Raw genomic sequence first — 23792 nt, forward strand, 5'->3', positions numbered from 1 at the left:
GTTAAATATTAACGAATTTTTATTCCCTACGCTATCATTTTCAAAAGCTTTCAACACCCTACATGTCGAGAAAGTAGTGGTTGCGCCAGCTAATAAACATATCACCCCCATCTTGTTTTCATGCACATCCCATGAGATAAACACATACCCAGAAAAGCTGCCTTAAGAATTTTCACCAACCCATAAAGGGGGGAGTTAGTGTTTACTTTTAGTTCCCACTGCAGCAAATGTAAAATGGTCAGTCTTTCTCAGCAAATATTTCTGCGGTATTTAAAGTAGAAGCCAGCTTGCATGGCTCAACTCTTCACCAGAAATCAAAGCACCTAAACATCCAAGCAATCCTTCACTGCTTTAAATACACACTGCAAGAACTGTCATCCTGTTATCTCCACATCCTGAAAGTGCAAAGGAACATGTAAACAAAATAAATGCACCTGTCAGCTGCTGGAAGAGAGAATAAAAATGCAGTTCATCTCATAGCAAGCACAAAATTGCAACAAAAATAAAAATGAAGTGACTAGCAGGCAGCTGTTTTGTACACAGTTAAAAAAAAGGAAGGGTTTATTTCTCAAAATATCTCTTAAAAAGCATCAGCAGAAGCACAGAGCATTTTTTTTCTTTTGTACAGCACACTTTGTAACAGTGTATGAAACAAAGGTATACGTGGTTGAGTTTTACATTTACACAAGTTCCAGTTTGTTTCCATAATCCAGCCTATGCGTGACAATGTTTTCTTTCACACCCCCTCCCGCCGCCGCCCCAGACGGGAAGTGGGTTCCTCATGGTCCACAGTCTCTGGAATGAGGGTTGCTCAGCCGAACCTGATGCTCTGAATGATCTGGAAAATGGCTACAAAAAAACCAAACACAAGAAAACAGTGTAAAAATTACGAAACAAAGATCATCATCAATGCCCATTTTTAATATCGAAGACAACAGCTTATTAGTAATCAACCAAACCTCATCGTCCAAGCATAGCTTCAAGTTTCACTTTTTCCTAGCAGAGAATGAAACCATCGTCATGTTGACATTTTGAATGGTAGTCCCTATCAACCGCAGCTAGTAATGACAGTTGACTAGCATTAAGCAGCAAAGGCGACTGCCGCAGCACTCTCAATGCCAATAAATGCAGTTCAAATGAGATCCATGATTATGCCATAGCAGCCATCTCAGCAATATTTCCTTCTGCTACATATTCTCAACTCACACAAGAGATTGCTGTCCGGGCCAGTGGAGACCAAACTTTCGACTTCCACTAACAAACGTGCACAGAAATACAAAAATGTACAAAGCGGGATCAGAAGGTGGCAGTCAAGTGCTGAAGCCTAAGCGACTTTTGCTGGTAAATCTTTACTGTAAGGTGTTCACAGATGCAAAGCTAGAACCTTATAACGGTACTATTACAAAATTTGATATCCAAAAATTTAAACGCAACTTTCTTAGCAATAATGCACATTCTGCTGCCGAACAGATAGACCCAAAACAGAGTGGGCCACAAAACGGATCTCTAGCAAGACCAATAATCAGATGCAGTTGGTCATTCAGCCTCTTCAGATCATAACAAAATGCAACCACATATGGGTCGCACACAGTATGAGCTCGTGTTTGAGAGGTTCATATCAATTCCACAGTGCTCAACGGCACATGATAATGTCAGTGTAGAGACCCTTGGCTGGGAATGCAAAAGAGAAGAACTAAAATGCAAAAAAGCAAACCCTTTCAACAAAACTGCATGTGGATATCTAGGTGGTTAGGTAAATGAGCTAACAATTATTCTATAGTTTCCACTTGTAGCTGCAAGCTCAGAAACCAATTGTAGCCACAAAAATTACACGTCTAAAGGGAAGACAGAAAAATACAACTTTCGGCATTTTTTCCTTCATTCAATAAAAAGTATCCTTTGTATTGAGTTCTCACTTTACTACCAGTTTATTGTCCAGCTGCTTGCTCATAAAAAGACAGCTGTAGCTACAAGCAGTCTCACGAGAATGCAATTCAATAGTTGCCAAAGGCGTGGAATGGATGCCAATAACAGGCTGATGCTGACCTGCAATCGTTGCACAGCGTAAATGCACTGCTTGGGACACCTCAAAAATAAATCCTAGAAGAATTAAACACATGGTTTGCAACATTCGTTGCGACCTAGCTTAGCCAAAAAAGCCTCGCTTTAGCTCCATTCTAGATGGCTATCAGTAGTCATCTTACTAAAAGCACAATATTAACAGACTGTGTCAGACTGAAAATTAACTACATACAGTGAGAAAACGGTACTGTACCCAGATAAATAAGTTATGGGTTAAGATGAGCAAAGTAGTGCTTAGCACGAAATGGCTGCCAGTTAAAGCATCCAATTTTTATCTAGGACACTATATGGATGGGCCACACAGTGTGACACCGTATCACCTAAACATATCCTAGCCTGTTTATAGACTACAAACAGAAAGCAATGCCTTTAGCCTGGCACTATTGCTTCCAAGTGCTCGGTATAGCTACACAAATGTGAAGCACAATGAAAATTGGGGCCCTCCATATTCAGGTAACCCATCAGTAAGCTTTAGAAAACTATTTCCCAAAATGTATATTTTCACTGCAAAAAACTGAGCTACCCTTTTTTCAAGATGTATTTTTCACTGCAAAAATTGAGCTAAGAATTTATGGGGCATAGCAATTACCCTAAGCCACTTTAGCAGTTAATAGCAGGTGACCTGACCCTTCACACTGATTAGTGAAGAAAGTTTGGTTTTGTTTGGTTTATGGGGTTTATGTCTTGTAGCAGAGGGTTCAGGAAATTTCGACCACCTCGGGTTCTTTAACGTGCACTGACATCGCACAGCACACAGGCGCCCTGCTTTTCATCAATATCGAAAAGAGGTTGCCACAGCCAGCATCCCTGGGCACAGCGGTCAAGAGCCCTAACCAATGCGCCACCTTGGCGAGGCTCTGCAACTTAGCAGATATTCCGATAGACAAGAACGCAGCAAACAGGGACAGAGGGATAAGACAAGCATTGACTACAATCAGTCGTGGTCAACGCTTCTCTTGTCTGTCTTTCCTCTGCCCATGTTTTTAGTATATCATTAGCCCTTGCTACTTGAGGGTAGGGATCATGTCTGAATGCAGTCAGGCAGCATCCATTACACAGGCTGGCATCCATGCATACTCTCCAACTTTAACCTGTAGTGCACTTTAACTCGCAGCTATGACAATAGAAGATGTCTTCACAGTTAAGTACACAAGAAGGCCTTTGATAGATATATAAAATCTAAGAATGAATAAAATATTGAGAGCAAAGAAAAAATGGCTGCTTTCACAAAAGTTCCAATCAACAGACTGTCTGCAGGCCCAATACAGAGATTTTACTAAAATTTTTGTACAGATGTGATCCAGAAAAAAGAACATGTATGAATTGGAGAACATTCTTCAGTGTGGCATAGCCACTCACAGTGTTTGGAATTCAGATGTCCAGTGTCTAAATGAAAGGCAGTGAAAAGTTCTCATCGATTTTTTGTCGTACGAACACTTTTTTGCATTCTTTCATTTCTCACACATTGAAAAGAGTGGAACCACCTTCACGCTGCCGTGGCTTGTATATGTGATTATGCTGCCTACCGTCAGTCTCTGATGAGGACTATTTTATATGATGTGAATAGCTGGTTCTTTGTGCTTTGTTATTTTCTTCGTTTTTCTATTTATTATATATACAGGGTGTTTCATCTAAGATTTTACCTATTTTTTAAAATAGGAAAATTAAGTTTTATTGTCGATTCTTTTTTTAGCTGTTGTATTAAGAGTAGAGAAAAATCAGGAGCACTAAAGCGTACTAATTAGCTTAATAATTAACTAAGATTAACTAATTAACTTTTTCTTTATACCAGCTAGAAGCTACTTTCAAATTGCAACAGTGAGCTACCGGTGTGAGAATGCCAAATGGTATTTTAAACGACAAGAAACGTGCATTTCTTAAGGACTGCAGCACTGGCAATTCTGGCCACTTTCGACGCATGAAAACGAAACCTAGCAGACGAAGCGCGGAATTGTACGCGCCCACGAGTGACGCAGTCGTGACGTTGCCAGGCGAATCAAGCCGTCTGAAGGCGGCTGCTGCCACTCGTGAAATACTCGTCTGGCGCTGCGTTATCACATCCAGTGGAGAGATATCTGTGCATGTACTGCTTTTCTTTTTATTTCACCCTCTGGGAGCTTGTAGTCAAGAGGGAGGGCTGATTTGCCCATACCATCAGCGCTACGCCCGCACCATGACAAGCTTCGCCCGCAATGCGTTGGTGATATCTCAAGATCCTACCAGACCATGACGTAGCTCCAGGCGCGTATTTCGCAGGCGGCAGCGGCCGCCTCCAGACGGCTGGTTTCTCTCGGTGACGTCACAGCTGCGTCACTCATGGGCGTGCATAAGTGCGCGCCTCGACTGTTAGGTTTCGTTTTCGTGCGTCGAAAGCGGCCAGAATTGCCAGCGCTGCAGTCCTTAAGACATGCGTGTTTCTTGTCGTATAAAATACTATTTGGCATTCTCACACTGGTAGCTCACTGTTGCAATTTGAAAGCAGCTCCTAGCTGGTATAAATAAAAAGTTAATTAGGTAATCTTAGTTAATTATTAAGCTAATTAGTACCCTTTAAGGCTCCTAATTTTTCTCTACTCTTAATACAACAGCTAAAAGAAGAATCTACAATAAAACTTAATTTTCCTATTTTTAAAGTATAGGTAAAATCTTAGATGAAACACCCTGTATATATATATATATATATATATATATATTATTATTTTTTTTTTTTTTTTTCTGTGATCGGTCAGTTTCTTGCATTACATTTGTTACTGTTGTTGTTTCTGTACTTTCCTTTTCTGCATTTCCTTGACTAATTGGAATACTGTATGTTCCTACATTTTAACTGTGCTGTTGTGCCGCCTTTAAAACAAAATATTTTTTTTGCGTCGTTTGCTTGCCCACTCCCCTTTGTAATGCCTTGGTGCTTGAGAGCATTGAAAATAATAAATACATAATCATGAAAATATTACTAAACGCCTTCTGAAATTTAAAAAAAGAAAATAAAATGTTTCCAATTTCTGACAGGAGAAATTTGCATATTATATTATTTTTACCTTCCAAACTTTTAATAAATTATAAGTATAAAATTACCAAGATAAAGATCATAAGTACAGTTATCTATAGTGAAAGAGTAAGCAGACATTTAAAGTGAAATCACCACTGGAAGTGGCAGCACAGCAGAGTAATGGTTATGATACAAAATATAGCTAGAACTCAATGAGTATATAATTATCATAAAAATTCATCAAAGGCTGTAATTTGCTCTGTACTTGCTATTGTGCATTAGTAACATGCTACCTGTCCTTCCCATGTATTCGTGGCAATGCTTTGCTGATGAGACTCATTTCTCTCTTGCCCACCTTACTTTAACCAAATATAATGCATAAGCGCACTTCAGTGGCTCTGCGGTTAGGGTGTTCACTGCTGAACCCCCGGACGCGGGATCAAATTGCGACTGCGGCAGCCACATTTTGATGGAGGCGAAAAGCAAGGCATCCATACACTGTGAGATATCAATGCACGTTAAAGAACCTCAGCTGGTCAAAATTTTCGGACCACTCCACTACAGCCTACTCCATAGTGTGGGTCCCTTTGGAACATTAAATGCTATGAATAAAGTCAACTAATGAATGAAGCACAATCAAATCATCTTTCAACGTCTATTTCACAAATGGTTCAATGTTGTGTCCCCTGTCATTACAACTACAGTTTACAGTTAATCATCTTGGAGGTATGCACAAAGGCACCTGCACCATTTCCAGTGCCGCTGTGCAAACACTACGACAATAGGAAACTTTGCCAAAGCAGGTGCTTCCACAATGTGTTCCATGTAGTGCAAAAGCATCAACACAAAAGTCAAAGAGGATGAGGCATTAGCTCGTAACTCTAGCACTAACAACTTGTACTTATATGGCAAGTAGGCGACATAAGAAAGACAAGCAAAATAAATGCATAGCGATCTGGCAAGAACACAAATGCGCATTACTTAGTTGATTTCTTCATACTATTAGAGTTTTCGCTACATCAGCCTTCTCTAAGCAAGTGTTGCAGGTCCGCGACTACACCACATTTTAGGGCACACACTATAGTTGTGCATTACACAATGTATTAACTTGGTACACACCGAAAGCTTTGGCGTCAAAACGGCACTGGGTTAAAAAAAAAGAATGAGAGCATGCCCCTTAATTATTCGAGAGGCCAGCTCTTACATCAACCGCACTAACGCATGCCCCGCATTTTCTCGTGCCTGCATGTCCGAAAGGCTTATATTCGCTAGCCTACGCGGCTGAGCACACCATGTGCATGAAAAAAAAAAAAAAAATAGAGGCAACATGCTTGACGTCAGGCGCGATGGCGAAGCGAACACCAACACCACCAACGGAAAGCCATATGGGTAGGGGATAGCTCACCGGAGCCGCAGACTACGAAGATGAAGAAAGCAAGAAGCCATGGGCCAACTGGGTACTTTTCATCCTGGGGTTTCTGTGGGAAACAAAATGTGCAGGAGAGAAGAAAAAAAAAAAGTGAAGCCAACGTGTCAGCTGAGAGGCACTACAAGGGCAGCGCCAGGAGTGCGATGCGCGTCAGCGAGACAATTGGTGACACAGATGCGCTGCGGTGAAACAGGTGTCTGCGCTCCGCACGGACGGAGGAACAAGCGGATACCGTCGACACGTTTGCGGTTGCTCCCTAAGCGCTTCTGCCACTACTGCTACCGTATTAGAAAAAAAAAAAAAAAGGAGGGGAAATAATCGAGAGAGAACCAGGAAAGCGATCGAGCACACATGTCAACCGTAAGCAAAATAGTGGGATGTGCGTTGACAAGTGCGCAATGCCGCTGATTGCCAGGAGTACGCTGTTGTATTAAGAAGAAACTAATATGCGATTCGCCATCAGCTAATGGAAAGACAGGCGGCAAGGACTAACCACACGTGGAGTTCTCTTATCACGTTCGTTATCATTTTTCAGGAAAAAACAAAAAACGTCCAGTTGCGACAGACGACCATATTTCACTGGCACCGCGGCATGCCCGGCAAATTAGAAGACATTTAGAAGTGTGCCGTCTAGCCACCTCTAGAACAATTTCATCAGCTAGCTGACAGGTCATCAAATATGTACTACGCGGAGGAAATGACTAGTGATGAGATCTGCTGCAACGTCAGCTACGACGCGTCGCCGAGGCCGCAAAAAGCAACTGCACAGCGCCGGTTCATGTGCATGCCAATGACACTGCGCACAGTGAAAATGTTACAGACGATAGACATACGCGTCAGAGAAATCGAAATGTGTATAAGTGCACGGCGTATGCGAATAACGTTTGATCGCTCCAGGCGATCTCGTATCGCCCTTCTTTGCTGTTTTCAATGCGAAAAGCGTGGCGGCTTGCTCTACTTACCGTCGTCTTGGGCACGTTGCCTCGCAGTACGACGTTTTTACTGGCCTTCTCGTTGGCCATGCGCATCCTCTGGCTGTGGACCATACTTGCGATTTTGGGTTGCGGGGCGAGACGCAATCACAAACTCTCACGTAAGCTCGACAGCGGAGGGCCGGAGGACTGCTTCTTGCGCGAGCTTGGTTTTATATGAGCCGCATGACGCCGCGCTGTACTCGTACGCACCACTAAAAAAGTAGTCCTTTGGTCCGATTAAAATGGAACACTAAATGCTATATAAGTATGTGCTTCCGTGTCTTTCGGTATGAGAAAAGAGAGTTAGACGCCCAAGTTAAGTCATTAGATTGCGGTAATATCATGAATTGAGAAATGTCACTGAGCGATCGGACAACGTGGCACGCGCACGGGCCAGCGCGGCAAGGGACAAAAATATTCACCAAAAGATGCAACAGTTGTTTCGCTTTTTCATTTTACTTGAAAACCAACGCTTAAGCTGAAGAAATTTCTCATAACTAGGCTAATAAACTTTTATTTTGTGTATATTAGCAATAAGTACTGACAATCAAATCATACTTCGCAAGGCAAGCAAGCTGCACGGTACAAGCTTCGAAGAGTCTGGCACCAATGTTAACCTACGTTCGCGCGCTTTGTCATTCGTTTTGGCCGCTAACTTTTCTACAGAAGTGGTCCGTGTCACATCAGATACGCGGAAAGTCGCTATGATCAGGTGAGTTTTTGCACCAAACATTAATGTAAACGCTTCAAATACGGCTGAATGTTTTCTTTTTCTGATATAGTCCTTGGTCTAATTGCGTTACGGTGCACCACCGTAAACCGTTCAGTGAGAGCGCCGTCGTCTGCTAGGGCATGACACAGGGACCGGCGATTTATGTTTTATTTCCTCTGTGATAAAAGCCTGAGCTTTCTGCGGTGCAAACATTCTAAATATATACCGTCCTCTTTCAAGGACTGATGAAGACGTTCAAGCATTTCTGGATCGCGCAAAGTTGGACAGGAGCGACTTGCAGCCCATCGCTCAACCTCTCTGGTTTGCGGATGACGATCACGAAGCACTCAGGTTGCTTGAGGTCGACAAGGAACTGCTGAAGACGATGCGTGAGGGCGAGAGGTTGGTACTTGGCACTTTTATTTTCTCTTAAAATGTCACAGTCAGCGCTGCGCTCGTGTGTGATGGTAAATCCGGCTGCATGTTTCGAGCTATAGTGCTTTTTCGAGAATTTCCTAGTTGGCAATCGCTCCGCTGCTGTTTATGTCGATGTCTTACGCTACGTGTTCTAACGCAGACTTGTCTTTCGTGGCGATGAAGACTGCCCGGCTGTGGCGTGCACAAGTGACCGTACCTTCGAGGTTCGCGAAGCCGACATATCCAACTCGCTGTTGCTCGCGTCAAGTCTTCGATTCTCGTCGGAAGTTACAGGCAGCAGCGACTCGACTCCCGAAATTTGTCCGAGCGAGGCACGTTGCATCGTTTACTATTTCTTTATAATAATAATAATAATAATAATAATAATAATAATAATAATAATAATAATAATAATAATAATAATAATAATAATAATAATTATTATTATTATTATTATTATTATTATTATTATTATTATTATTATCATCATCATCGCAAGAGCCTTCAATCCGCATGCGGATCGTGATCAAGCCATATATATATATATATATATATATATATATAGCATACATATAAACCATGCATGGTGAAGGAAAATGAAAAATTAAGCCCCTTTCACACTACCATTCACATTTGTTCCTCCCTAGGCCCCTTTTAAATTTACAGAAGCTGAGTTGAGCAGCAAACAAGAGGGTGATTTTGCACTTCACCTGCGCAGACATATTTCTGAACATTATTTGAAATCATATTTGCTAGCGTTTCTTTAACACACAAGGGACATTAGAACGAAATGACGGTACACATATGAACAGGACAGACGCTAGTGTTCAACTGTCGTTTATTGCAACAACATGTCATATATACGCTCTCAAAATAGTCATCACACATGTGCAGTGGGGGTGCCACGCTTATGGTATGATAACTCTTTTTCAGGCAGATACACAGATGGAGTGCTGACACAGTTTTGGCCTTTGTTTATGCACAGGGCTTCAAAAATTCCTCTTTCTGTTTTAGTCTTCTTTGTTGCCAGCATGTGCGTGTTCTGAAGGATCAGTGTGCAGGGTATGGGGTTTGGTTCGCCAAAGTATCTTCTGATAAGGCACTGCTTGCAGTGATCTGCGAGATAACCCCAGCTGATATAGATCCCGCTGAGAAGCGATGCTCTCTCAGTCTTTTATTTAAGCATCGACCTGATTGTCTTATACTGCCACAAGTGAGCGGAATTTCGTGCATGACGCCGACTTTGCATGGAACGAACTGCATTTTGTGCTTTTTAGCACAAATTGGCTGCCTTGCCGTACCGTTCACAAGGGGGTACAGGCGCACAATTAAGCTTCTTTGGAGCAGTCAACTTTTTTAAACGATGCGACATGTTGTGCATATATGGCGTAGCCACAAGTCAAGTTCGCCGATGGGGATCCACGGTTTTGTCGTTGCCCAGTTCTCACTTCTTTCAGTAACTTGTCAGCCGCAGATGTAATGGTTTCTTCAGGAAACCCAGCGTTCTCTAGGCAAAGTTTTTTAACGCTACGTTTTCCGGGATGCAGTGCTGACAAGACTTATTGAGAGCAACGTGGATAGCATTCATGGCGGAAATCTCAGCTGGGAGGAATCTCGCTGATCACTGTAAGTGGTGCCTTATCAAAAGATACCCTGGCGACCCAAACCCCATACGCTGCACACCGATCCTTCAGAATATGCGCATACTGGCAACAGAAAAGACTCAAACAGAAAGAGAAATTTTCAAAGCCCTGTGTATAAAGAAGGCCAAAACTGCGTCACCACTCCATCTGTGTATCGGTCTGAAAAAGAGTTATCGTACCTTAAGCGTGGCACCCCCACTGTGCATGTGTCATGACCATTTTCAGAATATATGACATGTTTCAATAAACGACAGTTGAAGACTAGCATCTGTCTTGTTCATATGTGTTCCTTCTTCTTTCTAATGTCCCTTGTGTGTTAAAGAAGCGCTAGCAAATATGATTTCAAATACTTTCCGACTCGCCTAAGTTTCCGCTTTATTAAATATTTTGAACACTTACAAAATCATTGTCCCTTCCTCTGAGTTTATTCAGTGTGACCAAGTTCAAACTGGCCAAGCTCACTAATCTCCTGAAATTACATTTTGAACATGGCATACACTGGTGATCTTTGCTTCAGATTGTAGGGATGATGTTGTTTAGCTTCTACATGCATCTCTGAGGAACAGATCTATATTATACTTGAAAAGTTTCACAGCCTTGTCGCATTTACAGTATAGGTTGGTCATCCCAATTATAGGACGCGCTGTGAATACTTCGGCATGACTTGAACAGTACCGCAAGATCACTGTCTTGTTGCCTTATATGACTGTTTTCAAATTTTCAAGCTAGTTATAACAGTGGATTTAGGTTTCCATAAAGCATGCCTGGTGCAGTAATCTTCTATAAATTGCCACCCCAGTGCACACCAAGCTATCCGTTCAGCTTGTTCACTACAGTTGGAGACAATTCAAGAAAAATGCAACAGGTGCCCCTCAAATCCTTCAGTCATGACGCCGACTGACTGTCATAATGCCGCTGTTAGTCTGGTTAAGCTGTGGTGAGCCTTCTTTCGTCTGCCACATTCTGCAGAGTCACGTTAGTAGGTCCAAGGGGATTATCCACGACCTCATGAGCATCGGTTGATGCCATTGCTGCTGGAGGTCCTGTGAAGGGCAAAAGATGCTTTTTTCTTTTGATGTGCCTGACTATGGATGAGGTGCACTGCTTTCCCACTGTCCATCACCAAACTCAAGGTAGCCTTGCATCTGGTAAACTCCAAAATTAAGAAGAACTGCAGTTTAAACTTTTCTCTCTATATATTAACCAAAACAGCTGTGCACAGCATCCAAACTAAAACCCCATTTATAATAAAACTGCACTAATAGTGGAATTGTAAGTCACTATTGAATTCCTGTATTTTCTTTGGAAGAAAAGCAGGAGGCTGGATGTAAGTCAGCCCTCTTTCCCTCAGTGAATAACTTCCAAGTAAGTTCCCATACTCCGGTCTGGGGACACAAGGATCTAATCGATTTTGTCTGTATTGTTCTGCCTAAGCTTTGCGGCAGTGTATGCTGCTACTAAATGTCACTTTAGTTTTACCATCTTTCTGCCCTAAGTTGACAAACATAGTTTGCATTCAGGCAAGGCAACCCATGTGCAAGTTTTGGGACACGCGAGCAGTGAATTTCAGTGCAAAGAAATGTTCACAATTTCTGGCAGTATGCTATGCCACTATATAGCATGCTACTGTGACAGTGCACTTGTGTTTGACAATGAAGTGATTATTCTTTTTTTCAGATGTATTCAATGTCAAAAGAGTGTGTGAAAAACGGAAGTTTAAAAACAAGTATGCAGGTTGTTCTAGAGCACGACACCGTTTAATTTAAGCACATACTGTGCTACACAGGTTCTGCGGACATTTCACAGTTATTTAGAGCTCCGCCGGTGCTGCCCCAGACTGAGGAAGCTGTTGGAGCTGCTTCGCCAGAGTCCGTACAGAGGTTCAGAGTTAGAGGATCTTGACAGTACTGACGTTTCCACTCGGGTAATGGCATTTCTCATATTTGAAGCTACTGCCAGCATATGTTCCTCTCTCTATCCGCTCCTCACATTCTTCATATGCATTTTTTTTTTCTTTTTCAGTACACACTTAGAAACATTCTGGACAGGGTGCAGGCAAGTGAAGCCGAAATCAGACAGGCCATTGAAGAGTTGCCAGTGGTTGAAATTGATGGTAAGGACATTCTATACATGTAAACTGAACCACTGAGATGTCTACTCCAAGAGGATTGGGGAAAAAACTTTAGAAAAGTATAAATATAATCTGAAATATAATTTGTTTGCAAATGACTTCTTCTACGCGATAGCGTATAGAGCTCGTTTGGTCAAAAAGGCCTTGCTATTGCTGTACCCCTGAATTTAGAAAAACGTGTTGGAAAAATTGGAGCTGGCATGTGGCGGTCACCAGAACTGATTGAGACCTGATACATTGTTTCCAAAACAGATGACACCTCCACGTTCTACATTTGAAAGCAGGTTTCTGAGCGCAAACAGCGTGCCTTCGTCGATTTCTCAGTGCGTAAGCACTGAGGGCCACAGGCTGCTATCACGTCATACCCTTAAGACAGAGCTTAAGTGGCCTCCTAACTATTTTTTTTTTCCTTTGAGCATCCAAACTGATGCATGCATCTTTTGCTCCCTACCTTTTCCTCATCCTAATTATTCCTCTTGTTACTGAGCTATGCATTAAGATAAAAGAGAAAGCTGTTTTCTGCTTACACCTGATGTGCCATTCTGATTTTATATATAAGTGGCAGATTTTGCATACCTATCTAATTGGTAGAATAAGCATGTTTGATCAAGGCATTTTATACTAAAGTGAACCTGGGATGAGCACAAGATGGAAGTCCTTGAGTTTAGAAAGTTAGAGGACACCACTATTGTATCCAAGCATGCACTGCACTTCAGTTGATAAAATAAAATACGGCAGCCTATCTGCTTCCAGTACTGGCCAAAGTTCATGCCAAAAGTTAAATGTTTCTGCCCTTGAATGTAGGTAGCGTAATACTAGTGCCAAACAGCAGCATGAATAAACCCCATCTGCGTAGGAGTCACAAGGGCTCCCCAAAACCTTTGGTAGAGGCCTCGGACATACATACATACAAATGTGGCAAGCTTCATGCGCAAAAATTTTACATCTGTGGATGGTTTCGGCTTGCATGTGCAGGTTTTTACAGACTCCTGGATGGCGAGTACTACTATCGGGTGCAGAATCACATCGTCAACTATATTGAGTCTGAATCCATGCCTCTAAACAAGATACCTGCTGGTGACATTGTAGATAAGGTCTCGGAGACAGAACCAAGGTGAGAAGTTAGTTTTGAGCTTCTGCTATTCTTAGAAGCCTTCAAGTGAATCATATAAAGCATGTTAACTGAGGGTTTCAGAAACAAACCAGTAATGAGTTGCGACGAAATCGGTAATGCTCGAAAGACATGGACAGATACAAAGAAGACAACACGTGCGAAATAAGCAGCATGTTCCCGCCTCATAACTGTTTGTGTCTCAAACACTACCATTTTCATCGTTATGAAACAGCTTGCCTGAATGACCACTCTGAAGCATGGATTAATTATGACTGTATTGGGTAAAATGAGCAGTTTTGTACATGTTTAGACAATGGGTTAAAGATAACCACAGCACCTTGTATTTCCGATGAACGCAAAGGAAATATGCTAATATATGACTTTTCTTAATCCAAGCAATAGACTCATTAACATACAACCAAAAGTGGCCGTATACAAACAGGTGCTGTTGTTTTATAGTCAAAAACAATGAAGACCACACAAACCTGTTATATAATATAAATACCGTGCGTTTCACTGACACTTTCAAAAATTACTAAATATATAGAGTTCAGAATGGAAAATATTTGCAGGAGCAAAGTCTCAGGCTCAGTGGACACAGTGTTTTTTGCAGAACACTTCTAATTAACAACTATATAAACTCTAATTAACCTTTTAAATAACATGGTCTGGCTGTTAGTGCTAATGAAGAGTTTGAAACTGTGGGCAAGACGATATGCAGTACAGCTTTTGAAAAACCTATTTTTTTACAGCCCCACAGCTCAAGGAAATGCAGCATTTTTTGTTTTTTTGTTTTTTTCCCCGAACAAATTCGAAACTGAGCGCATTGAACCTGCTGGAAGCTAGATGCAGATACAACATTTGCTGCTAATGTGTTGCACTGACTACGGTGCCAAATTCGAACTGCGCACTCTACAGTATTTTCTTCTGGTACTCTCAAAAATAATGATCATGCAGTTGGCAATGATGGGTCATTTCTTTAAAGCAAGCTGTGAACCAAAATATTGTCCATGACATCATACTATACCACTTGCAATTCAAGTTGTGTTGCGGTCACTGCAACATGCCATCAGTGGATGTCGCATCTACATCTAGCTGCACGTCTAATGCCCTCAATTTTGTATGCGGAAAAAAGTGCCTGAAATTCTCAGGTTGCAGGCCTTTAGAAAATTACGTTTTTCTCCATTTCAAAAAGTGATATGGCATCATTCCATCCATGGCTTCAATCTCCTCATTAGCACTAACCACCGAACTGCGTGAATGAAAAAGCCATACTAAATGGTTTTATTTAATTAGTTGCATAATTAAAAGAGTTTTGTTGTAAATTGTGTCTGCCAAAACTGACAGTTGTTTGTTTCTGCAAATATTTCTTTCCCATTCAGAACCACTTATTTTTCAGGATTTTTGAAAGTGTTCGCTGTGGGAGGGAGGGGGGTGAGTTTTATGTGCAAAACTGACATGGTTATGAGAAATGCTGAAGTGGAGGGCTTCGAAAATTTTGATTTCAACCGCATGACGTTCTTCGGCAAACACAGACATTGCACTACATGGAGGCCTTGTGTTTCGCCTTCGCTGGAATGCAGCCACGGCAGCTTTTGGTGGCAGTTTGACAAAGCTTGGTCGTAGTATACGAAGGATTCACTCTTAAAGATGATGGCTTCGACTATATTATTAGTAATGGTTACTTGAGCTTAATAGCAGAGTCAACATTTTATTGGTAATGATGTGTAATCTACACCAGCACAAGGCTGCACTGTTTATTTTTTTTAGGAAATTAGCACTGTCGATCTCGGATATATAGAAATCGAAGAGGATTGTGAAATAGCTCTTTGTATTGATAACTCAGTATATAAAACATGCCAGGACATGAGCTTCTCTGTAACACACAAGCGTCAATAAGGCGCAACCACGCTCGCAGCATGCTTTCTGCAGCGATGTGCTGCGCCCCGGCGTACTGGCAGCCCACCGCTCGTCTCGGACGGGGCGACCAGCGCGATGCACGCACACGCACCCGTACACCTAGTGTCACCTCGTGCCAGGCGCCAAAAAAGATGACCGCATACCCACGTGCCGCAGCTTGGATGCAAGTGCATCCTCTAAATATATGATAGAGCCGGTGCACAGCCAGTGCATTGTACTCTAGCTTTCCCGCATGACAGGAGTGTGGCGTGGAATACAGGTCCCGCCAGACAAAAGGATACTTTTAAGTGGAGTCTATGTTCACCTCATAAAGCGATTTTTCAGCTTAGCGCTATCAGGAGGTGCCCCAGGTTTCGCACAGACCCAACTGTGTGCCACAACAATGATCGTAGGTGTGCCATTAGGAGAAGCGCACCTTGCAGGGGTGCGGCACGCAGTTCGATACATTGAATACTCTGCTGAGTGGGAGTTCGATAAACGCTAACACTGCTCCTATGCTTTTGCATGGAGTTTTTCAAGGGGTTATGCTGAGAGTTCGATATAAGCAATAATTTGACACATCCGGGACCACCTGTATGTAATTATCAAATGTGCTTAACTGGAGATCAAGAAGGTGGCATGTGGACAAGCAAGACATATGACAGTATTAAGAAAGTGCTGTCCTTTCAGGCATGTGAAGCTTTTCACAAAGCACCCACAGGATTATATTCGTGTAACTTCATGGACACTGAATATATTGTTCTTTCTTCAGGGAGATAGTGGCCGAGGTGTTTCGAAGGTGCACTATACCCAACAATGGTAAGTAGGCTGTTGGCTCATTCCTTACTCTTTTGCATAAAACTTGGCCTGCCTGCATTAATATGCAATTATAAATTAATAGTGGAGACATCAGAGTTCTAAGCGAATGCTCAGGAGTGTGTGTGGTTAATGTAAATTCTTGCTAAACTAAAGGTGGGCCTCTAGTAAACATCAGTTTTCTTTCCGTCGCATGACAGTATGGTATGTCGTTTTTTCTTGTGTCCAGATGATGAGTTCTACACCCTAAACAGCAGTGTCATCTGCAAAACAACAGCTGAGGTGCTTCTTCGGAATGTTGAAAAGGTACACAGACTTTACTTTGTTACTGATACATTTTGTAATAGTTGCGGTATACACTGTGTTGACATTTACTGAAACGAAAACTTGTTCAAGTTTCTTAATGCCTGAAAAAAAAAAAAACGGATACATTTCCACTAAGCCCCGCCGCAGTGGTGCACTGGTTAAGATGCCAAACTACTGTGCTGGAGTACCTGGGTTCTGAACCACTGCGTTTCTATGGAGGCAAAACGAAGAGGTGTCCATGTGCTGTGCGATATCTGCGCATGTTAAAGGTCCCCAGGTGGTCGAAATTACTCTGTAGTCCTCCACTACAACTCCTTTCTCTCTTTCCAGTTTCTCTCCCACCTTCCTCCCTTCCCTTATGGTGCGGTTCAGTTGTTCACAGAAACAAGTGTGACAGATACTGCACCTTTCCCTTCCTGTGAACCATTTATTATTATCATCATCATCATCATTATTGTTATATTCTGCTGCAAAAATCCCTCTTGCCACTGAAAGATAACCTATACTCATCTGCGCATGACGTCAACAAGTGGATTGCAGTCAGTTGCCATTTTATTTCATATTATGCTTTTACCATGAGCAAATTCAGTCTATTTCTGTCCAAATTCATTCTAGCAAGCAGGTAAAATAGCAGGTAGTAAAATGCTTTGATATGGTCAAAATATTTGGTATACAATTTCATCAAAAATGCATTTGATGGCGACACAAGCGAGACCTATCCTGAAATATCGTTTTGAAGGTGCCTGCAGCATTTCAGAAAAGTTGAGTGCCAGTTAGGTTGGCTTCTTCACACAGCACAGCCGGCACACTGTGACCGCAGACCATGTGCTAGCTAGCAAATCCTGATGCATTTTTACTTCATACAGCATTTGCTTAGACCATTTGCAAAACATTGTAAGTTGGCTTTCCTGCATAACAAAAATCCCTTTACCATGGTGGCGTTACCAAATGTTGGGTATAGCTCTGAACATCTCTGTTACAAGCATTATGTCGTGCACGAACCTGGCAAGCAGCATTTCTTCGTGATTTCAAAACAGGAGGGTGAGGGGGAAGGGGATAAATGGCACTTGCAAGGCGTTGGCTCAGCAGAGGCACTCTGAATCCCATCATCGCAACAGCAAAACTAAAAAGAAACGTGCAGGAAATGGACATGGCCGTTAATACCAGAATAGAAATCTCCTGCACTGCACCTAATTTCTGAGCCCCAAAACAGATTTCGCTGCCACAATGAAGGTATTTTCTCTGTGCAGAGAAGCTGACTTCCAGATTTTATTAATAATTGCCCTTGACTGCTAAAATTTTGGGAAGAGTTTAGTGTGGCCAATAATTCGTCATATGCATGCTTATGATATCGAGGTCTGACAGTAGTCTGAAGCAGGAATATGATTATTCAGTCAATTTGAGAACTGATACAGGGCAATAAGTGGCAGCATGAATTTGTTATGAATTTTTTAAGACAAATGAGGTGCAGTATTGAGAGAACATCTCACAATATATATCCGGGTATTGGCCTAACATACGGTTTACCCCCCACGCAGTTCAACCTGAGCGAGTTCCTCGAGGTATGGCAGAACAGCGTTCCAGTAGGTGTGCAAACGGACATCAGGCAGCTGGAGGTAAGGCTGTGAATGCTTAGTGCATCTGCAATGGCAAATTTTGCTATGTACCACATGTAGTGCCTTGGCTATATAAACTTCACAAGGTTTGCATTGCAAGCTAGATGGAAAAAAAAAATATTCTAGTCTTAGTCTTTTCCTTCTGCAGTGAAGAAACTCGGTTGCAGCCACTCTTTTTAGCTAAGTTGCTTTTTGTTGTAACTGCCCGTAAACGAGAAGCACGGATCATGCCGCAAGGCCAGAGTGAAAGAAACCTTGCAAAATTTAAAATGAGAGTTGTACCATGCAAATGGACCAAGCAAAGCATCACTTTTCTTTGTGTGCAGGGATTGGCCCTGACAGACCGGACATCCAGGCCCGAGTGCATATACCTCTTCGACAAATGGGATCTCCCGGATGATGCAAACGAAAGGTGAAGCTTTCAAATAGTAAAGGTAGCTTTAAGTGCCAGGCGAAAATGGCATGTGAGATAGCGCGTTCAATTGTACTGTTATGAAACAGTATTCATTCATCAAGACGAAATTGGAGATGTTTTATTTTTAACACATATGTTTAATATATAACAAAGATGCTACCTTAGTCTTACAATGCCGAAGAATACCTCTTCTTGACTGTACTCCTTGAACTTCACTACTTCCATCAATCATAAGGAGTTTCGTCGTTCAGGTCAATGGTGAAGTATAGCCTTCTGTGGATAATATAGGAGTCTATGTGCGAGGTAAAGAGATGTACTGAACATAAACTGTCTTTTTGTGTCTACAACTTGGTGCATTCTTTTACCCCAGAAGCAGCATATTATTGGCAGAATTATGCACTTAACACTTGGGGAATGAAAGTTATTAACTGTTACCAAGCGAGTGCTATCAATGTCGGTCTGCAGAGGACAATAGTTTTTGAGGTCTAAAGACAAAAAGGGAAAAAAGAGAAAAAAAAAAAGCACTGTAAAGAAGAGCACAAATGCACAAGAAAATAACTGCACTCCATTTTCATTGGGCTTGTGAAATTTATATATACGAAGAACTAATGCTTTAAATGTGCTTTAACTTTAATAGTGAAAAACGCTTTTGTGGTTCTACTTCTATCTACTATTTCTAGTTATCGGTCTGCTCTAAGATGTCTCTAGGCAAAATCTAGGCATAATTCTTGCTACTGGAAAAGTAAATCATGTTAGTGTGCTGAAGCGATTCCTCCCACTGCACGTTACAATGTGAACATGGCATCTTTTATTCTGTGGTACAGGTTTGACACCCTGTTTAGAACAAAAGAGCGGTGGACACTCGACGAAATTCGCCCATACATTGAGTGAGTTCTTCCTTTGCACAGTATTTGCAACCATCCATCGCCTGAACTATCACCATAGCAAAATGAAAAATGCAGTTGTGTCATCAGTGCGATTGGTAAGGCCTTGAAACGTCAGCACTCCGAGAGCACAGCATGAAAAAAGTTTCTCAGTTGTGGAAATAATGCAGCCTAGACAACAACTCTCTGAAAGCAGTGCACTGCCTTGCCCATGTGGTGAGAAAATATGCACAGATGCTATTTTTTTGGCTTGCTTTGTTGTTCACAGCTTTGTCATCTGATTTGGCCGTTTTTTTTTTTTTAAGTGAATCTTTTTATCGGCACAATATTTACAGTCCAGGCCACTGTATGTACTGTTGCTCTGCTAGAGCTAGTATAAGAAAGCCCCTGGCACCTTCTCAAGAAGTTTCATCTGCATCACGTACAAAGTACTGGCACTCTTGTTTTTGTGCCAAGAAGGCACATCTGGTTTTGCGGGCGCAGTTTATCTCGCTTTGTGTCAGGTCCTGTCAAACAAGTCACGCAGTACAGTTGATGTTGTAAACACTAGCACGACTGGGAATAATTCCAGGCTGTTATTCTCAGTGGTGAATCACTGTCACGGACACAGGTGCTTCTCTTATCTCCCAAAGCAAAAAGGACGTCATGTGGTCGACAGCACTGAACATACCAAAAAGTCTGTATTGTTTGTTACTTTAAAAAGCTAGCTGTGATGCACTGCTTTTGTTAGGCAAAATCAAACTGCAACACCATCGCAGAGCCGTGGCTGCGCTTTGAGAAGCAGTCAATAAGGATGGAGTGTTTATATGTACTACAGCTGTCCACATTATGCTTTAAAGGCGCATGTACGGACAGCAGATACTGTCATTTCCTTCTTTGTGATAGACACAATAGTAGTAACAAACAAACTGTAACTGTGCAACAGACGAATTTCTACAAGGTGTGCATAGACTACAGGTAGCATAACAATATACAGGGCACTTTTTTTTTTTTTCTTTTAGTCCAAAATTATCATAAAAGGGGAATTTGCTTCAGATTTATTTTAGCCTTGTTGCTGTATTGGAGGCTACGGCAAACTCTGGGCAAGAGGCAGACTGCTTCAATTAGTTTCCTAATTAACCAAATATGTTGACTTTTTCAATTGTTATATTGGGGGGTATGTTGTAAGCTCGTCCTCCAAATGGTACAGCCAAAAAAAAAATCCTAAAAAGAAACTTGCAGCGCGCGTTACAAGGCCGACAGATGTCAGCCTGATGCCCAGCATAGATTGTTGCACCTTGATGCTTTTTGAGATTTTTTTCTCAGCTACGTTATTTGGAGGACACGCTCCAATTCTGAAAATACAATATACCCCATAAAATAACAAATTATTAAATTAGTTCATGTAACTGGTTTATTAGTGAACTAACTAAAGCAGTCTGCCTCTTACCTGATGTCCGCTGTGGCCCTTAATATAGCCTCAAGGCAAAAATAAATCAAAAGTGAGTTACCTTTTTAAAGATTTTGTACCTTCTAAAAAAAGAACCCCCTTTATAGTAATTTTGCAAAACCTTATTGAACATGCAAAGTGCAGCTAGAGACTGACATTGAATTAAATACATTTCAAATAGCGATAGAACCAAATTAAATATGAACTAAAATTTTTTAGATATTCGCACATAAAGCAAGCATGTGCACAAAATGATTAATCATGTGAAAAGCTTAATATTAATGACCGTGCTCTGGTACAGCACTAAAATGAATAGAGCTATAATAAGGGAGTAGTTACTCATTGACATCCACCCAAGCGCAGCCATAAGGCTACAAAGGAAAATATACAGCTTTCCTTTGTAGCCATATGGCTGCACTTGAGTGGACATCAATGAGTAATTACTTCCTTACTACAAATCTACTACATCTTGAGGGATTCCCCTAGATATCTGACACACTTATGGAGTTATAGATGTAGGTCTCAAAAAGGGAGACACTAATCTTCACTAGGGGCATGGAATGCAAATTATTCCCTGCACGTTCATTCATGCAGCACCCTGTCTGACCAATGCTCAGGGGAACATGCTTGATCAATTCGGACCAGAGAAGGAGCGAACTTGCCCAATCACTGCATTGCATGCAAAGGTTATGTGCCACGGTTCAAGAGCAAATATGTACAAAGCAGCTCGCGAACTTTTAGAAGCACACTTATCAAGGAAAAGGGCAATTAATTTATCAGTGACATTTCTGTAATGTATAATGTGGAAAAAACTTCCTGCGCGGCTTTTTGTTGACGTGTTTGCAGGCTCGATTTGCAATTTTCATCCCCTTCTATCCCCTAGTTTAGGCACGTGTGCACGCTGCCTATAAGCCTCAGCGACATGAATAAAATTAGTTGATAGTTTGCGCTCTTTCTGTCCTGTTCGTTTGCTTCCTGTGGCTGCTTTTCTGTGTGCAACTTGTCATTTTAAGAAAATAAAAGCACTAATTTGCTGATCTTTGTGACAAAATGATGTCTATGCTTTCTCTTCTTTCTTCAGGGAGCTGTGTGTTGGCCAGAAGGGCGACGTCAACTCACTCCTCATGAGGCATGCACGAGCTGCAATGAAGGACGGCGTACGCACTTACACTTCAAAGCGTCCCATCAGGTAGCTTGTACAGTGCCTAGTCACACTGTCCATGCGATTCTTGTAATAAAACCTTTTTGGCTCACAGCACGGAAGACTGCGACATATCTGTGTCATAGCCTACTGGTCTTCTCATATTTTTTTTCCAGAATACTTGCAATCACAATTGGAGTCATTACAGGCATTCAGTTCAGTTCAGTCGTTCAGTCGTGTCCGACTCTTCGTGACCCTATGGACCATATCACACCACGCTTTCTGGTCTCTCACTATCTTCCTAACATCACATAACTTCATCTGCAGCGCCTCGAGGATGCCATCTAACCATCGCATTCGCTGCCTACCCCTTCTCCGGTGACCCTCAACCTTTCTCAACATCAAATCTTTCTCCAGTGACTCCTCTCTTCTCATCAGATGACCAAAGTAGCTCAGCTTTAACTTTAGAATTTGACCCTTCAATGAGCAGTCAGGTTTTATAGTCGACAATATCGACTGATTTGATCTTCTGGCCGTCCAAGGAACTCTCAAGAGTCTCCGCCAGCACAGGAATAGGCGATGGTTATCCAAAGCAAGTACAATGGGAGCCATATAGGAATTACTGTTACCTTAAGGTACCTTGTGGCAGCATACTAAATCGTTCTACTATAGTTGCATCTTAATCTAACATTGCTGTCTATAAGTAGCGATAGACCATGTGGGTTAAAGTGGCACTTTTTTACTTTATTCTGTTACTGTGTCATAAGAATATCAAATCAGCAACAACAAAAAATAGCACATCTTGGCGTGATTGATACATGGCAATGCACGTTAAAGGTTGGCCAATGATGCATGGTTGGATGAGCAGCAATGTCAATTCAACAGGTATTCCTATGGCAGTCTTTGCGAGGACTTGGCAATGAAGCAGTGTCCCGGCACCCTTTCTAATGCCACATTGTAATATAGTCTTGTTATACATGAATGGCTTGCCAAGGCATTAAGCTGCTGGATATACGCCAGCAACTGCCAATCTCTTTGGCCACACTGACTACCAGCCAACACAACCCCCAATTTTACTGCTGACAATACCACAAGCAAATAAACTGCCTTCAGTATGTGGCACAGTGGCTATGGAATTAGCCACCTTGCTTTCAAAAAAGACTTGCTCATTTTTCGGAAACATTTTCACAAGGCTGGAAAGAAAGCGATGAGTAGTACATAAGGCTGCCTACACAGCATGCCAGACAAGCAGCACCTCCATTCTTTCCATGCCCGTTTCTAACTGCTTTTCTCCCTTTCGTCCTTTTTCTCACAATGAGGCAAATAGTACAAGTTATCTTTCAACATTATTTCTTTTGCCTTTATGAGCAATACTCAACGTCAGGGAAAGCAATATGTATGTCATTGCAGTGTGGAAACGACCAATAAATGCAGCCACATCCCATGAAATGCCTTTTCGTCCGTTTAACTATGTTACAGAAATGTTCGGTTCCCTCTGAGTATTCCAATACCTTTTAATACCCTGATATACTTTCAATGTTCTGCATATCAACTGTCGCTCAGTAAATAACAAAAGTTACGAAATGCAATTATTTGACCAATTCACCTCGCCTTTTGATGTAGTGATGTTTACCAAAACTTTGACAACAATGTCTCAAATTAGAAACAGTAGACAGCTTTTACAATCCAAGTTCTAGCATTTGGACATAGCACAAGCTAGAAACGTAACTTGAGACAGAGCATTGTAGGGCAATGGGCTCAATCGCAGCTAAGAAGCAGCAAGATGCTTAAAAAAAAT

At 41.8% G+C, this 23792-nt stretch overlaps 2 protein-coding genes across 2 annotated transcripts; one reads left to right on the plus strand and one right to left on the minus strand.

Annotated features, from left to right (window-relative positions):
• Positions 1-531: 531 nt before the first annotated feature.
• Positions 532-7639, minus strand: LOC146199098 (stress-associated endoplasmic reticulum protein 2). The gene is made up of 3 exons (XM_084594579.1): positions 7460-7639; positions 6474-6546; positions 532-849 (listed from the first exon to the last, which is right to left on the minus strand). The coding sequence occupies exons 1-3, from the start codon at positions 7541-7543 to the stop codon at positions 812-814; spliced, it is 195 nt and encodes a 64-aa protein (XP_084450705.1). The 5' UTR covers positions 7544-7639; the 3' UTR covers positions 532-811.
• Positions 7640-7904: 265 nt separating this feature from the next.
• On the plus strand, positions 7905-22109 carry LOC146199099 (sister chromatid cohesion protein DCC1). The gene is made up of 12 exons (XM_084594575.1): positions 7905-8183; positions 8424-8585; positions 8761-8932; positions 12030-12167; positions 12266-12356; positions 13350-13488; positions 16160-16206; positions 16433-16509; positions 18048-18125; positions 18452-18537; positions 19365-19427; positions 21935-22109. Exons 1-12 carry the CDS (start codon positions 8176-8178, stop codon positions 22044-22046), a joined length of 1173 nt encoding a protein of 390 aa, XP_084450701.1. The 5' UTR covers positions 7905-8175; the 3' UTR covers positions 22047-22109.
• The last annotated feature ends 1683 nt before the right edge of the window (positions 22110-23792 follow it).

The sequence above is a fragment of the Amblyomma maculatum genome, chromosome 2 (genome assembly GCF_055883805.1).
Source record: "Amblyomma maculatum isolate TAMU_Amacu chromosome 2, ASM5588380v1, whole genome shotgun sequence".
Lineage (NCBI taxonomy): Eukaryota > Metazoa > Arthropoda > Arachnida > Ixodida > Ixodidae > Amblyomma > Amblyomma maculatum.

What these genes read in the sequence shown, in the direction of transcription:
- LOC146199098 (XM_084594579.1), bottom strand. Translation starts at nt 7,543, where the DNA reads ATGGTCCACAGCCAGAGGATGCGCATGGCCAACGAGAAGGCCAGTAAA. An exon ending in GCAACGTGCCCAAGACGACG is followed by an intron (nt 6,547 to 7,459) that starts GTAAGTAGAGCA and finishes TGTTTCCCACAG; the next exon opens with AAACCCCAGGATGAAAAGTA. An exon ending in CTTCGTAGTCTGCGGCTCCG is followed by an intron (nt 850 to 6,473) that starts GTGAGCTATCCC and finishes GTTTTTTTGTAG; the next exon opens with CCATTTTCCAGATCATTCAG.
- LOC146199099 (XM_084594575.1), top strand. An exon ending in GTCTCGGAGACAGAACCAAG is followed by an intron (nt 13,489 to 16,159) that starts GTGAGAAGTTAG and finishes TTCTTTCTTCAG; the next exon opens with GGAGATAGTGGCCGAGGTGT. An exon ending in GTGCACTATACCCAACAATG is followed by an intron (nt 16,207 to 16,432) that starts GTAAGTAGGCTG and finishes TCTTGTGTCCAG; the next exon opens with ATGATGAGTTCTACACCCTA.